At 51.6% G+C, this 16,757-nt stretch overlaps 1 protein-coding gene across 1 annotated transcript; it reads right to left on the bottom strand.

Annotated features, from left to right (window-relative positions):
- Positions 1–445: 445 nt before the first annotated feature.
- On the bottom strand, positions 446–16,581 carry TRUGW13939_02483 (uncharacterized protein; the record flags this gene model as incomplete). The annotated part of the gene is made up of 3 exons (XM_035485676.1): positions 446–3,997; positions 4,109–10,606; positions 10,672–16,581. The coding sequence occupies 3 exons, from the start codon at positions 16,579–16,581 to the stop codon at positions 446–448; spliced, it is 15,960 nt and encodes a 5,319-aa protein (XP_035341569.1).
- Positions 16,582–16,757: the final 176 nt, after the last annotated feature.

Raw genomic sequence — 16,757 nt, 5'->3', positions numbered from 1 at the left:
TTTATTTGGTGAGGTTACACTTTTGATATATAGAAATGATACTGGTTCTTCTGTCTATAACTAGTGCATAGTGATATAACTACCTATTTAGCGTTCATTGGCTGTGATTTATCGATTTTTGTGACAGTCCTATATATTTTACTATAGATATAGTATCTCAGTCTAACTTTCGTAACATTAATTATATATTATTGTAATAGACTAGAAGACATCTGGATAATTAGGTTATATAAAGATACTCAGAGTATACTTATATAGAATAAATTTCCATCTGTTTCACAAGTACGGTCAGATAAGATCAAATTTTATAAACAAATTCCCATTATTATTATTACTTCCTAATCCTTCATGTCAGGTATACTTATTCCAAAATAAAAAACTTAATTAGATACTCACAGTTTATTAGAGCCCTATCCATAATTTTAGTATCATGCTTCTTTCCTGATCAGTTCGGCAGGGCTGTCGTTCCACTCTGGATAGTTCGCTGACGTGCTAATGCTGAGAGAGGGTGGCTGGGAAACCTGGAGAACAGCTGAATCGCGCTAGCAAGCTCGTCCACCAACAATTCAACCTTCGACTCTTCCAGTGTATCAACAGCAGCTGTGATCATAAGGTCGAGGCCCACTTCATGCTCCATGGAGACGATGCCAACCTGGCCCTGCGTAGCGATTTTTGAGTTCGCCCAACTGGAGCTGGAGGAAGCACGAATACCACCCATCTCGAAGGAACCGCCTAATCCTACACCTTCATGGTGAACAAGGAAACCGAGACTTGTGTTGTTCGGCCAGTTGGTACACTTCTGGACAATGTCCTCGAATGACACATAGTCGTAAGACAAGGTTTCCAGTTGCTGTGCCTGGGCGTGGCGTAAGAGATCCAGTACAGTCCACTCCGGATTTATACTGATACGGGTGGGAAGGAGATTGGTGCAAGGTCCGAGAACCTTGTCCACATCAGGGATGGGACACCCACGCCCGTGAACGACTTGGCCAAAGATGATGTCCTCCTGCAAAGTGTAGTGTGACAAGGTCCATGACAAGGCTGCTTTCACCAGTGTTGATACGGTAATCTCTGGAATGAGATAGGACTGTGTGATCTCTCGTCTTGCGCTGGTTATTTTTGCATCGTGCTCGGGTGACGTGGGGATGTCAGTGATCTTTAGTGGATCGAGAGCAGTCGCGGGAGCGCCATGAAGATATTTTCTCCAGAAGGAGAATGCTTCTTCATTCGTATCGCTCAACCGGTTGTAGACAACGTCACTGAATTGTACGGTTTTCGGGAGAACCCCTCCTTCGTACGCTGAAGCGATCGCCTGCCACAGATGGGACAACGAAGGACCATCATACTGCGCATGCGATATGCTAAGGATGAAGACACAATTGGACCGGCTGCTGCTAGTGACGACGGTGAATTCTAGAGACAATGACCCTTGGGCTGTGGATGGCGAAATATATCGCTGGGATTCCTGAGTAATATACGCCTCAGGATCTTCAGTCTCGACCACATGGAATACTGGTTCAACGTCCCTCAAGATGACTTGGTAAAGACTGTCCTCGAGACTGACAAAGAAGGTTCTCAGAACACTGTGATGCAGCATGACCCGTCGACAAGCCGAACGGAGCCGATCAATATCCAAAGTGGTTGGAAAAACTTTCGCCGTAGAGACTGGTGATGAGTGGGTGATATAGAACGATTGAAACCCAACAGTCGGAAGGATATCTACTACATTGTCCACGGTGAAGGGATGGTCTTTGACTAGGTGCAAGGAGAGGATGCGTTCTCGCTCGTGCTTTGAGACAGCTGAATATGGTACATATCGCTGAGAGGAAGAGGCGTTCGCCGAGTGCGAGTCGACGATGTTGGCCCAGTCCGAAATTGTTGCGTGGCGAAGGATATGGTGAGAACTGATCTCCATGCCTTGGGCTCGGGCGTTGGCGGCGACCCTCATTGCCAGAATCGAGTCTCCGCCCAGATGGAAAAAGCTATCATCGGCGCCCACTGTTTCTGGGTCGATGTTAAGTAGTTCTGTGAGAATAGCGTGCAATTTAATTGCCGTCTCACTTTCCAAGGGGCGCTTGTTTCGTTGTGCAGCTGAGTACGCACGCCATTCCATGGGTTGGATGGCCTGGATCGCCTTGCGCAACCGCTGCCGATCCGACTTACCGGATATTTTTCGCGGGACTTGGGTAATCGAGACATAGAAGTCCGGAACCATATAGCTTGGTATATCGTCTCGAAGGCGTCGCAAAGCAGCGGCAGCAGCGGAATGAAACTCTTGACTCGGGGCACGGAGGAGAGACTCTCCTAGAGGTACATCGTTAACGGCAAAACCATTGACTGTTGCCGACTGGTCGTCCAGTCCGTCCCATATACAGGCAACCAGGCGTGGAGCCGCCCTAGTTGATGAAGTGTCAGGTGAACTTGGATATGGCTCTTCCAAAATCATCACCTGCTCGATCATTGCTTCCTCGGCACCGGGGAAACATCGCCGTACATGATATTCTATATCTTCCAGCTCCACACGCTGTCCACGTACTTTGATTTGTCGATCCTTCCGTCCCTCAAAGAGGAGTGAACCATCTGATATGTCGTAGCGGACAAGGTCACCGGTCTTATATAGTCGCCACTCTGGTAGCTGTTCCGGATACACGGTCGACAGCCACTCCGGCGGTTGGATGAAGGCGTCATTAGTCATTTCGGAGTCATTGAGATAGCCTAGGCCAACAGGTGGCCCGCTGAGGATCAGCTCTCCGATAGCACCGACGGGAACAAGCCTGTTATGGTCATGCTGGTCGGCAATCCAGCAATGAACACCAACGGGTCGCCCTATACTGCGAGGATCATGTCCCGGAAGTAGATCCGATGACACAGTGTTGATGACCGCACTCTCGGACGAGCCATAGCAATGCATCAGACGACAGACGTTACCCCACTGGATGATGTGAGAGTCTGACAACGGCTCGCCCCCGATGAGCAAAGTCTGTACCCACTCAGAGGCCTTGTTGGCATCAAGCCCTCTGGCCAGGGATGGTGTGAGGAAAGCATGCGACACCGAAAGGGGGCAAACGCCTGTTAACATCATTTGGTTTCGCTCTGGTTCGGAAATAACGCAAACGGTGGCTCCGGCGATGAGCGTGGTCAGAATTTCCATCACTGACGCATCAAATGCATACGATGAAGCTTGGAGGAATCGGGACGAGCGATCCAACGAGAACGCACGTATTTGGGACACTGCAGACGATAGATATGAAGCATGGGATACCACAACTGCCTTGGGTGTGCCTGTGGTGCCCGATGTGAAGAGTATGTATGCTCCCTGCTCTGGGTCTACCGCTTGTTTGACACGTGCTGAATCGGGTCGACCGTTGCAATGGCTGGGGATCATGCCATCACCGACTTCAATCACCTTCTTGCAAAGGACTCGGCTCAATGCTGCTTGGGCGACAGAAGACAGTATAGTAGTGGCGTTGATGCGGTTACAGAACTCCTGGAGCCTGGCTATCGGTTGCGTAGGGTCAAGAGGGACGAATGTCCCGCCTGCCTTCATCACAGCTAAAATAGCGACTATTGTCCACCGTGACTTTTCAAAACAAACAGGGATTGGTTGGGCAGCACTGATCCCGCATGTCGTGAGATAGAGAGACAACAGTGAGGCCTTTTTATCTAGGTCCTCATAAGTAAAGCTGCCATCCCACCCTGAGATCGCTATGTGATCAGGCTGTTGTATTGCGTGCTGTTGAATGATTTCGTGTATACAATAAGGGGAACGATCAGGAAGCTTTCCATTCCAAGACCGGAGGCGCTGATGATCTTGATCGCTGAGCAGCTCGAAGTCGCCCACAACGGCGTGTGGCCGTTGGAGAATTCTTGAAATCGCTAGATCGAAATACTCGCCCAATTGAGAGGCGAGAGGGGCCGAAACTCGTGATGGCTGGTAGGTTATGAGTGCGCGGATCTGGCCGTCCGGTTGGAACTCGGCGTACAGAGCAATATCTTGCTGTAGGGTTCGTCAATAATGAGAAATGCTGTAGACGTGCTGCGCCGGGGGACGGCGGAGGGGAGGGGGAAGAAGCCGAGCGGCATAATTTTTCTTGATGAGGATACTTACAATCGCCGGATCCTGTCCATGAAGCCGATTTAACGTGAGCGAATGTTTTTCCACCGGCGCAGACGGAGTAGATGCACGCGTATACTGGACGTTGACCGCGGTAGAGGCTAAGTCATGCAGGGTGGCTCCAGCGGCTCGTGCAATCTCTACCAGTGGGAAGGACTGGTACGAAAGAATCTCGGAATATTCCTCCTGCATTTGAAGAGCAACGTGGTTAAGAGGGAGATGGTGTGCTAAACGCACTCGACATATGGACATGTTTGAGAACTGACCCACGGCCTGGTCAATGTGAGGCACAGGAACTAGCCGGCCCGACGTCGAAATCCCAAAGCACACATCGTCGGATCCCGTGAAGGCCCGTAGCGCCATAGCCCAGGCAAAATACAAGAGATTGGACGCGGTCCAGTCTGTCGAGTGACAGAATGCTTCAATCTCCGAGCCTCGGTGCGATAGAGATATCTCTGATAGCCGCACGGAATCGGCGAATTGCGAAGTGGTAGTTACCCTTGGACTAGGAAAAGATAACGGTTTCATTCCCTTTAAGTAGGAGTGCCAGTAACTACGGGCTTCATCCTGCGGTTCACCCTGGGCAAAGTTCATATATTCCCTGTAAGGATCAGGTTGGAGTTTGGTTGGCAAGAGTCCATCGTAGGCCTGGCAGAGCTCGTACTCCAGGATGTCCAAGGATGCGGTATCCACAATTACATGGTTTATGTCGAGCCTGCAGAAGACCCGTCCGGTAGAGGTGGCACAGATTGTAAGCTTGTGTGGAACAGTCTGGCCATCGTGCTGGGTCACCGTTGTTATCGAGGGCCTCGTAAGGACAGAGGGTACTGGAGAATGACTATCACCATCGTTTTCTCCTTCAATAACCTCTACTGGGGCCTCGATGTGACGGAGCAGAACCTGCTCAAATTCACCATCAGCACTTGGGTGCGGCCGGAAGCTGACTCGAAGAGCAGAATGACGAGACACGACCTGCTGCCATGCACTGATCAGGCGAGCCACACCCACGGCTGGTCGGCCATGGAGCTGCCAGAGGAAATGTGCTGCGTAACTACTATCGTCTTGCATCTGGCTCAGCAAGATTCCTCGTTGTGCTGGCGCGCACGGGAACACATCGTCCACATTCGGATCGTTTGCTTGAGTACGCTGTGGTGACTTTGCAAACCGTTTAGTAACCTGTAGGATTGTCCTCCACTGGAACAAATCTGCTACCGAGTGATCGATCCCAACAGCACGTGCTTGAGTTGTTGCTTGAAGCGCAGAAATTGAATTGCCCCCCAACCGGAAGAAGGAATCCTCGACTCCTACTTCCTCTGTCGGAATGCACAGAGCACGCGCCCAGATATCCTGTAGAGTGCGTTCCGCATCCGTTGCTATAACCCTCTTGGGAGCAACCGTCGGGGAAAACAGAGACTCCATCTGCTGGCGCGTTACTGTCGCCGCAGATTCTCGCAGCCTCCGTCGGTCTACCTTGCCGCCAATGGTTTGGGGCAGATGTCGGAGAGGAACGAAAGCACTGGGCATCATGTACCCCGGAAGAATGTCCGCTAGCCTTTCTTTCACAGTTGTCACCTGCTCTCCAAAGCCTTCTAGCACTACGATGTCCAGTGACAGAATTGGCGAGGATGGGACTCCGGGGGCTTCGGATCCCCTGAGTGCGATGAAGACGGCCAGATACGGCGAGTGGACTGCCCCTGCTGGAGTGATGATCTCGGCAGCCACATCTTCGATCTCACTCGGGAAATGCTGCTGTATCTGAGCTTCGACTTCACCAAGTTCAAACCGCTGGCCCCGGAGCTTGACCTGACAGTCTGCGCGTCCCACAAAGGAAAAGGTTCCGTCTTTCTCGTACCGGACCAGATCCCCCGTGCGGTAGAAACGACTACACCTCCGGTCATCGACCAACCCGAGTTTCCCCATCCATGGTGGACAGGGAATGAATGCTGCAGCCGTCTGCTCTGAATTATTCAAGTATCCGCGGCCGACGAGTGGCCCCTGTAGGAGAAGCTCACCCACGGCGCCGATAGGAACCAACCGATGAGGATCTCGTGGATCTGTCACCCATCCCGCCCCTGCAATGCAGGAGCCGATGTTTCTGGCGTCGCCACTCGGATCGGCACACGATTTCATGGTAAACACCACGGTGCATTCAGCCGGACCATAGGTGTTAAGCAGATGTACGGATCCTTCCCATTGCTGAATGTCACTCGTGCGAACTGGTTCTCCGATCAGCATGATGGTATGGACGGATTCCACGTCGGCCAGCGTTATTGCTCGCAATAAAGACGGTGTGAATATCGCGTGAGATGGCTGTAGTTTTTTGACGGCCTGGGAGAGGTGGTCCCTACGATCTGCCTCAGACAATATACAGATGCAAGCTCCTGCGAACAAGGTACCTAGTATCTCCAGGATGCTGATGTCAAATGCATACGAAGCAAAGTGGAGAACGCGGGAGTGTATATTGATTCCCATTGTACGGGCATATGGTGTCGCCATGGTCACAAACGATCCATTCTCGATGACAGCGGCCTTGGGCTTCCCCGTCGAGCCGGATGTGAATACCGCGTAAAGAGCAGCTCGATGCGAATCGGGATGAGAACTGAAGTCCGGTACGAGCATTGACGGTTTGTTGATATCACCTGTCACAAGAACGGTATTATTGACGAGGGATTGCGCCGCAGCTTGATTATCACTAGAGGTGATGATGACAGTAGCCCGGATTTCCTCGCAAATGGTGCGCAGCCGCCCCTGGGGATGGAACGTATCCAGAAGAACAAAGGCAGCTCCAGCCTTAAGGACACCTAGGACAGCAACAGCAGTCCAGCACGATCGTTCTAGGTAGATGGGTACGAATGCTTCGGGTCCAATTCCTTGGGAAACGAGGAGGCTCGCAAGATCTTCAGACCTGGCATCTAGTTCCCCATAGGAGAAATCGCCATCCCAGGCGCAGACTGCCAGAGATGAGGATCGTGCAATGCAATGCTTATGGATGGCTTCAACCACCGTCGAATGATCAATGTTTGTAATCTCCCTATTCCATGTTTTCAACTGCTGAATATCATTTGTGTTTAGTGTTAGAATGTCTCGGACGATACTCTGAGGCTCCCGGTGGACTTGCTGTAGGATATGGTTGAGTTGATCTAACATGTGTTGCATTTGCCATTCTGGCACAACCACGTCATCAAATAAAGCCTCCACAGTTACTTCATTTGATCCCAGTGCAATCGTTAACTGTATAGCGTAGGTATCGGACGTCTTATCCCTGGAATCTATAACAGGCCGCGCAAGAATCAAAGCATCCTCATCGTCTTTGGCCTCGCCTCTAGCTTCAATGAGCAGAGTCTGGAACGAGCATGCCCTCGTTGCTTCGGGTCCCAGCGCAGCAATCTGCGATAGTCCAACTTGCTCATAGGGAGTTAACTGTAGCACTCGCTCCTGTAGGTCCATGAGTGCTCGGGAGACTGTCACATTACCATCGACCACAACCGACAGAGGGATAGTGGCAATAGTCGGTCCCGCCATGGCCTCAATACCTGGCACAGCCGCCGAGCGGCCGGAAGAGACAACGCCGAAAACGACCTTCTCGCTGCTCTGATACTGGGATTGCACCAATGCCCAAGCGAGGCGAACCGCCGTGGTTCGACTTACCATGTCAGCGCTCAGGCGTCCGGGCTGCATGGATATCTGGATCATTTTCGAAGCCTGTGGCCGATAAGATGGCGAAGGTAGGGAAGGGAATGGATCGGCGTCGAAATCATGAAGATCCGCTCGCCAATGTTCGAGGGCTTCTTTCTCTTGAGACATGGAGTATTGGATAAATTTTTGAAACGGAGTAGAGTCCAACAATCTCGGCGAGTCGAGGTCATTGTAAGCCAGTTGCGCCCACTGAGTGAGGAGAGGTAGCGACCATGAGTCGTACACCGCGTGATGCGCCGTGATCAGCATCTCCAAGCGTCCCGTATAATTGTGAGAACCATCATTGCGCACTGGGTAGACTTCGAATTGGATCAGTGCCTGGCCGAAAATTACCTCCCAGGCTGGGGTTTCATCCACTTCATGCTCACGGACCGTCCAGTGCAATTTGCAGTCACGGATCTCCACCTGGAGGCAGCCCAAACTCGATTGAATAATACGAGTCCGGAGAATACCGTTACAAGCTGATACCTTCTCCCAGGCCTCTTTCAGTCTGTCTAGATGGATATTCTGAGCAAGCCTGAAGCGGTGCCGTTTAATGTAAGAACCTGGCCGCTCTGCAGTCAAGGCCGCCAGTCCAGCTTGCAATGCGGTGCAAGGATATATATCTTCAATCTGTTCCATCGAAACACCGCACTGGACCATAGCCTCAGTTTGGGCGTTTGCTCGCCGGTCTGGAGGAATTAGTGAAAACGGAGGCACCGTTCCATCCTGCTTTAGCTCTTCCATGGGCGATTGCAGTTCTTTCTGCTGCGGAGAAGAGTAAATTCGGGCAAGGTTTCGTAATCTAGGATGCAGGAAAACGTCCGGCACGGAAATTTGAACCCCCTGCTCCCCGGCAGTGGACGCCAGCTTCATCACTAGAATTGAGTCTCCCCCAAGACTGAAGAAATTATCGTTTGGCCCGATGCTATCCACGGGGAGATGGAGTATCTGGGCCCATAGATTTTGCAATGTCCGCTCTTCTTTGGTGAGTTGTGCAGTTCGCCGCGCGTTTTGACTTCCCTCCGAAGATCGATCCATTTGAAGCCGGAGTGCGCGGGATGCCTCCCTCTGCAGTTGGCGTCGATCAACCTTTCCATTCAAGAGCCGTGGAACTGCTGCGACTGGTAGAAATACAGATGGGGTGAGAAACTTTGGCACCCGTTCTTGGAGACGGAGCTTGCTCTCCTCCACAGCTGCCTCAAAAGCACGCTCGTTCGCATCTTCAGACGGATATTCGATGGAGGCAACGAGGAACTTGTTATTCCGGTTGGAAGGGGTTACAACGTCTACGAAAACCTGTGGACCGTCTCCCGGCCAGCATTGCATGATGTGATGTTCAATCTCAGCTAGCTCAATGCGTTGACCGTGCAGTTTTACCTGGCGATCTTTGCGTCCAATGTACCGGATGGATCCGTTGGGAAGACACCTGGCCAAGTCGCCCGTCCTGTAAAGACGACCCTGTTCTTCCTTTCGGCGCATCCTGCATAGCCATGCAGGATATGGAATGAAAGCGGCCTCCATATGGTCTGGTCGATTGACATAGCCCCGGCCGACAATGGGACCCTCGATGACCAGTTCCCCAACGGCCCCGACTGGGACGGGCTTGTGTGGTTCTTGCGGGTTGACCACCCAGACGAGTCCCCCGACAGGGAGTCCAATATCTGCGGGGTCGTTGGAGAGAAAATGAGAAGACGATTGGGCTGTGGCGATGACAGAACATTCTGAAGGCCCGTAGGCATTCATGAGATGCACATGGGGAGACCACCGGCACACATCGTCATCGCTCATGCCCTCTCCGCCCAGGACGAGTATATCCAGAGTAGGGACTTTGTAGGGATCGAGGATGCGAGCTACAGAAGGGGTCAACAACGTCCAGTTAACCCCCAGCTCTCGGATCGAATCAGCGAGCCTCATGTTTCTGTCTGTGTCGGAGGGAATGCAGACGCATCCGCCAACGAGTAGGGTTGTGAGGATCTCGACGATGCTAGCGTCAAACGCATATGAGGCGAACTGAAGGACTCGAGATCCTTGATGAAGACAAAGAGACCTGCGCTGAGCTTCTGCTGCCGAACTGAATGACTGATGTTCCATGACGCTTGCCTTCGGCCTCCCAGTAGAGCCAGAAGAAAACGCCGCATAAGCTGCTGACTCTGGAGATGTTGAAATCAATTCTCTCTTGGCAGTACCTGAATCCCATCTCAGTTCCAGACCTTCTACAGCAATGACCTTGGGAACGATCTTTGCCGCTAACTCCATATCTCTGGTAGAAGTGAGGAGAACTGGGCATGAAAAGTCTGCTAGCATATCCCTTAACCGCTGCGCTGGATGAGATGGGTCCAACAGGATGAATGCACCCCCGGCTTTCAAGATACCCAAAACCGCGGCCACTACCCACCGGGACTTCTCACAGCATATGGGCACAAATACCTCAGGCCCTACCCCGTTTTTGATGAGGTGCTCAGCCAGAAGCGTTGAGACCTGGTCGAGCTCTCCGTATGTGAAATCGCCATCCCATGCGCATACCGCGGATGCCGTGGGGTCTTCCAGTGAATGCTTCTGGATGTCAGTATGTATGCAAGTCCGCACCGTCTCCGGCAGGCCCTGGTTCCGTTGGAGTAAGTGGTTATAATTCTTCTCACTTAGTGGATCGATATTTCCGAGATGGGAGTTAGCAGGATCAATAAGTTGCGATAGAATATGGAAGAAAGTGTCAGTAATTAACTCCGCTTGCTGATCGGTAACAACATGAGACCAGTACGTCAGATCACCACTGACGCGTTTCTCTCCAGTGATTATATTGGCCGTCAAGGCATACTGTAGTGTTTTAGTGAGTGCATCTCTCCGAGATTGAACATTGGCAATGGCGTTGGGCAACTTACCTCAGTGGAGTCAATTCCCTGTGCGGCTCCTAGATTTATATCCGAAGTATAACTGGGGTCTAAGTTTGCAGACTCTTTCTGCAGAGACATAGCCGTATTGAACAAAGGTTGATTCGAGAGATTCAAGGAATCCATGACCTCAGCCAAGGAGAAATGCTGATGTTCAATACTGCGTGCATAGGCATCCTGGTTTTCCAACAGTGTTGACAAGATCTGTGCATTTCCAGGTAACGATAAGCGGCAAATAAGAAGATTAATCATGGGTCCTGAAATTTCGCGGACGTTTTGCACAGGGATATCGCGGCATGAATTCAGGTATCCAAAGCAGACGGACTCGGATCCGGTGTATGTACGGAGTACAAGTCCCCATGCCACCTGTAGGATATTGGAGATCGTGATGCCATGGTGCTGGCAGAATGACTGTAGACGACGTCCAATATCGAAACTGAATGGCACCAACTTTAGCGTCAATTGTTCTTTACCCTGAACCTTAATCCCCAGCGAGGGGAATATGCATGGATGGACACCTTCCAGATACTGCTTCCAGTATGTCTCTGAGCTCGTTTGATGATTGCCCTGTAGGTACTGGAGGTATTTATTGTATCCAGCAGCTGGTGAGTGCTCTAGCTGCCCGTCGTAGGCTCGGTGGACATCATCTAACAAGATTTGCACAGTTACACCATCAACCAGCATATGGTGAATTGTCAGATCACAAGCAACTGCGCCATCTGTTTGAATGGTTAATTTTAGTTGATGAGGGGGTTGTCCCTTTTTGTTCATAAGGGATTGAGTCATGAGAGACTGGTCCGACAAAGATGGCATTTCATTATCTGCGAATGACTCTGACTGTGAAATGACCTGGACATCTACCTGGGTGGACTTCAGAACAATCTGCAGCGGGTGGCTAAGCCGACCGGTGCCGTCGGTGAACACGGTACGTAAAATCGCATGACGGTCTACCACTCGCCGCCACGCCGCCTTGATCTTCTCAATGTCGACTGAGACTCTAGACCGGGGGTAAGCTGACCACTTGATGTGCGACCAGTACATTCGTGGGTTCTTCACCTGGCTCAACCACATGCCAAGTTGGACCGGGGAACAGGGATATATATCCTCAATATCGGATACTGGTACCTTTAACTGACACGGGATCTGATGCAATAGATCCTGTAGCTGCCCATCTGTCGTCAACGAGAGTAACGGGAAGTCGGAAATTGTGAGCTGCTGGTCCTGCTGCAAGGCCTTTGGCAGTTCTTCAAGTGTCTGTAGACACAACTGGGTCCATTTTTGTAATCGATCTTGATGCCGCAGTCTCTTGTTGTAAAGAAAGACAAGGCTAAGAGACCCATTGACCACTTTTGCAGTCACATCGATGAGAGCGAACCGAGGCAGGTCGGAGGGAGGTTGGATAATGTCTTGGTCCGGGATCGATTGCAGCTGAAGAAGTGCGCCAGGCCGCTCCAGCTGCTGAAAGAGGCTGAGATAATTGAACAAGATCTCCATCTGGGAATGTCCCTGACAGTAATACATGCCTTCTGGGTGGAGATACCGAGATGCAAAATAGTCCCATCCATTGCGCGGATTGGCACGTCGACTATCCTTTGTGAGCTGCAGAAGCTCAGCGAAGTTTTGTCCTTTTTTTGCTCTGACAAATATGGGCGCAATCGTGGTGAACCAGCCCACCGTTTGGGATATGTCAATGTGTTGGTCCCATGGCTCACGGCCGTGCCCTTCACTAAAGATGGTCGGTGCGGGTCTGTTGTCGAATGCCAGAAGAAAGGAATACAATACTGCCGTCTGGATTATCTCCACTGGCCGAGTTTGGAAGGCGTCATTGGCGGCACCGAGGATCCACTGGGTTATTTCTTGCGAGACGCTGATCGATTGTTCCAAGGTGTCACCCATCGTATTGCTCGCCCAGATTGCAGGTGGACCCCAGTAACCAAGAGGGGCAGCTGGAATATTTGTTGACAACGCTGTCTGGGGGTCAAGAGACTCTGCAGCATATTCTTGCTGCAGACCACACCATTGCTGGAACGGCATAGAAACTGATTGCGATGGACGATCCATGGAGAGGATATCTTCCAAGTCCTGAAATAGTACACGCCAGGAGACCATATCGATCACAAGGTGATGAGCCATCAGCCCCAGATATTGCTCATGTCCGTCAGTTTCGATGAGGTCCACCACAAACATTGGGCCATGTTGGATATCGAGCCTGCTTTGGCTGTCACTGAAGATCCTTTGCAGATTGTCGTGGTCACCAATGGAAGATAGCCGGTGCTCGTGTAACTGAAAACTTGTGACCACATCTCTTCTTACAATCTGTCCCCAGTTGCCATCCGAGTCTTGATCAAAGCGAGCTCGCAGCATTGAATGCTGTGCTACAATCTGCTGAATAGCCTTCCGAATCTTGGGAGATGAGGCAGGTTTCGTGACTCGTAGTAGAAACTCTTGGGTGAACTTGTTGTGCCCATCCGGAACATGCTCAAAGAACAGTTGCTGGATGGGAGAGAGGTGGAACAATTTGTCCGTGGGGTCTTCCTTTACAGTCTGGGGGATAGATTGCGGATTGCGTTTAGATTCCTGTACCTTCTGGGCTAGTTTACTGATGGTTGGGTGACGGAAAATATCCGCTACCGTGACATTGAAGCCACTAGTTTTACAACTGGCGGCAACTTGCATGGCGCTGACGGAGTCACCACCAAGCCTGAAAAAGCTCTCATTTATGCCGATCTCATGAGCAGCTCGGTTCAAGGTCCTTGCCCAGATCTGCTGCAGCTTCTCTTCGCGCTCTCCTGAAGGCATCTGTGGTTGTTCTCGAGTCACTCGGAACTCCTGCATTCTCTCCCAAGGGAGCAACGCTGCCTGGCCAAGGAGATACCGGCGGTCTGCCTTGCCGGATTTGGTTTGCGGCACGTGGGAGAGCGGCAGGAAGACTGCAGGCACCATGAAGGCTGGGAGCGTCTCCGAGAGGCGAGATTCAGCTATGGCACATGCAGCCCGGAATTCGTCACTTGGGGAGAGAAACAAGCTTTCTTCGTGATTCTCTTTTCCTGCAGACGATGACAAAGGGAGACAGACGAACGCAACCAGAAGAGTCTTCGGGCGACCATCACCATGACCCTCCTCATGTGATGACCGCAGAATGTCCGCAATAGCCTGTCGTGCCTCAGGAAACGATCTATGGAGGTGGTGTTCGATGTCGGCCAATTCCAGCCGTTGGCCGTGAAGTTTGGCCTGAGTGTCCTTGCGACCGATGAATCGAAAGCTTCCATCACCAGTGCACTGCACCAGATCACCAGTTCTATACAATCGTCGAGTCGGTATAGCCACAAACTCTCGACGCCACGGAGGAGCTTCAATGAAGACCCGGGCTGTTTCCTCGGAATCTGAAAAATATCCGTCCCCCACGACTGGTCCCTCAATCACCAACTCCCCAGGGCATCCCAGGGGCATTAGACGGCAATGGTCCTCAGGGTGAACAACCCAGCCAACACACCCTGTGGGGAATCCGATATTAACTGGATCTTCAGAACGAAGATGTGGCTGGACGCTGAAGACTACGGAACATTCAGCTGGGCCGTATGCGTTGCGGACTTCCACATGTTGCTCCCATCGCGACACATCGCTCGCCCGTACGGTTTCCCCACAAAACACAAGGACTTTGAGGGTTGAAATACTACCAGGGGACACGATTCGAGTGACAGTGGGGGTGAGGAGAGCAACATTAACTGCAAACTTGTTCATTGCCTCGGTGAGGTTGCTGTGACATTCGGCCGCCGACGGAATACACAGACAGCCCCCCATTATCAGGGTGGAGAGATGTTCAAGGATGCACAAATCAAATGCTGGGGATGCGAATTGCAAGACTCGGGACTGAGGCGTGAAGTGACACGGCTCGCTATGAGCCAATGCGCTAGCAGTGAACCCAGCATGGTTGACAATAGCGCACTTGGGGTTTCCTGTTGAGCCAGATGTAAATGCGGCATATATAGGGTCCATCGGGGAACTAGTGGGGTTAGGAGCAAAGTCACTGTCCTTTGTTTCCAAATTCAGACTGTCCACTTTAACCACCGTATGAACTCCAAGCCGGGATGCCACAGGGAGCTGTGGCTCCAAGGTGACAATCAGGGTTGCCTTGATTTTTTGACACATCTTGAGTAGGCGGGATGAGGGATACGAAGGATCCAGTAATGTAAATGCAGCCCCAGTCTTCATCACCGCGAGCATTGCCACTGCCATCCATTTGGTTTTACCGAGACACAGTGGCACAAAAGCGCCGGGGCCCACCGACTGCCGGGACAAGTGAACTGCTAGTACTGATGACATGTCGTCGAGCTTTTGGTACGAAATATCACCATCCCAGCTATTGATCGCTATTTCTTGGGGCTGCTGACTCGCACGCTGATGAATGAGCTGATGAACAGACAGCGGCGGGGCGGAACAGGAAATATTGGACGTATTCCGGCGAGTGAGCTCCGTTCGGTCTTCCGGACTGACAGTGTCAATCTCTGCAAGGAGTATATTGGGTTTCTTCTCGATCTGCTGGTAAATGTGGGCCATCTGAGAGAGAACCCGCTCCATTTGCTGGACATCTATCACAGCTGGGTCAAACCGTGTCTCTAACCACACGGTCCGACTAGACGGTCGAACTAGGAGAATCACCGCATAAGAATCATAGGTTTGCTGTTCTGATCGATGTTGTGACAGCACGCCGTGGATTTGATGGCCATCTCGCGGTTCCACCGACATCAGTGTTTGGAAACGACATGCTGCCTGTGGACCCGGCCCTAGATGCATTAGACTCTGCAAGCCGACATGTTCAAACTGCATTGTAGCTGCCCATTGCCCCTGTACAGCATCAAGTGCCTCCATAACGGTATGGTTCGGGTTTATCTGAACACGCACAGGGACGGTAGCTAATGCTGGCCCACTCATTTCCTGTACGCCTGGAACTGGCACCCCGCGACCGGCGTTGACGGTCCCAAAAAAAGTGTCTTCAGAGCCGGTATAGAGTGACTGAACTATGGCCCATGCTAAACGCAGCTTGGTGTTGACAGTGAATCCAGCAGTGGGGCCCGGATGAGTGTCGAATGTTTTCTCCAGTCGCTCTGTAGGTCGAGGAGTATATCCGGCCGTGGGTAGCGGAGGGAATGGAGTCATGGACGCCTTATGGGAGTCATGGAATTCCGTTTTCCAAAAGTTTTCGGAGCGAGCTCTATTGGCTTCGATGTACTCGGCAAGCGGCCGAAACGGACGGGCTTCCAGCTTTTGGCCGTTATAGGCGGCATCGACCTCGCGTAACAGAACGGAGATCGACCAATCGTCGCAGATTGAATGATGGATGATCATCGTCAACACACGGCGTGGCCAATTCAGCACGAAGTAAGCTAGCGGAGCCCCTGGTCGCCATGCCACAGTGCCGCTTGTCATACATGGTATCCCATCGTCGTCGGCGTGCACTTGCCATGGTATGCTGCCACATACGACGGCCTGGATACATCCACTCTGGCTGGTGGGCACAATACGAGTGCGAAGTATTGGGTTGGCCAGGGCAGTACTACGCCATGCCTGCTCCAATCGTGTTGGATCGGTCCCAGGGGGTAGGTAAAACACATACTCCAACGTGTATGCATTGGGGTCTTTGGCCGTGAGTGCCATCATTCCTTCCTGAGCCGCAGTGCAAGGGTACACATCTTCCAAGTCCTCGAGACGGCATTGGCACTGTGCAGCCACCTCTTGCCAGACCTCGACTTCCTCCACGGGTGGAGTGAGTTGTCCTTCCGTGACGGATACGTGCGGTTCGCCGTCGAAGTTGGTCTTGACACCTGGCTTGGTGGACGTGATCCCAAGCCATGTCTCAGTCTCCACTTGAGTAGGGCTGTGAATTGCAGTTCTATGTTCCATGATGAGATGAGTGGTGGTTAATTCTCAATGAGCACGTTGTTTATAGGTTTGTTAGGAATTTTTCTAAAAATATAGAAGGGTCTAAATCGATACTGACTACGACCACGACCACCATTTTAATTTTACAGAATCAATGGAAAACATGCAACCACTTTTACTGGCTGGTTCAGGTCACA

This window comes from Talaromyces rugulosus, chromosome II (genome assembly GCF_013368755.1).
Source record: "Talaromyces rugulosus chromosome II, complete sequence".
In the NCBI taxonomy this organism is placed as follows: domain Eukaryota; kingdom Fungi; phylum Ascomycota; class Eurotiomycetes; order Eurotiales; family Trichocomaceae; genus Talaromyces; species Talaromyces rugulosus.
The sequence above is the reverse complement of the archived record's forward strand: the minus strand, read 5'-3'. Positions and strand labels throughout refer to the sequence as shown.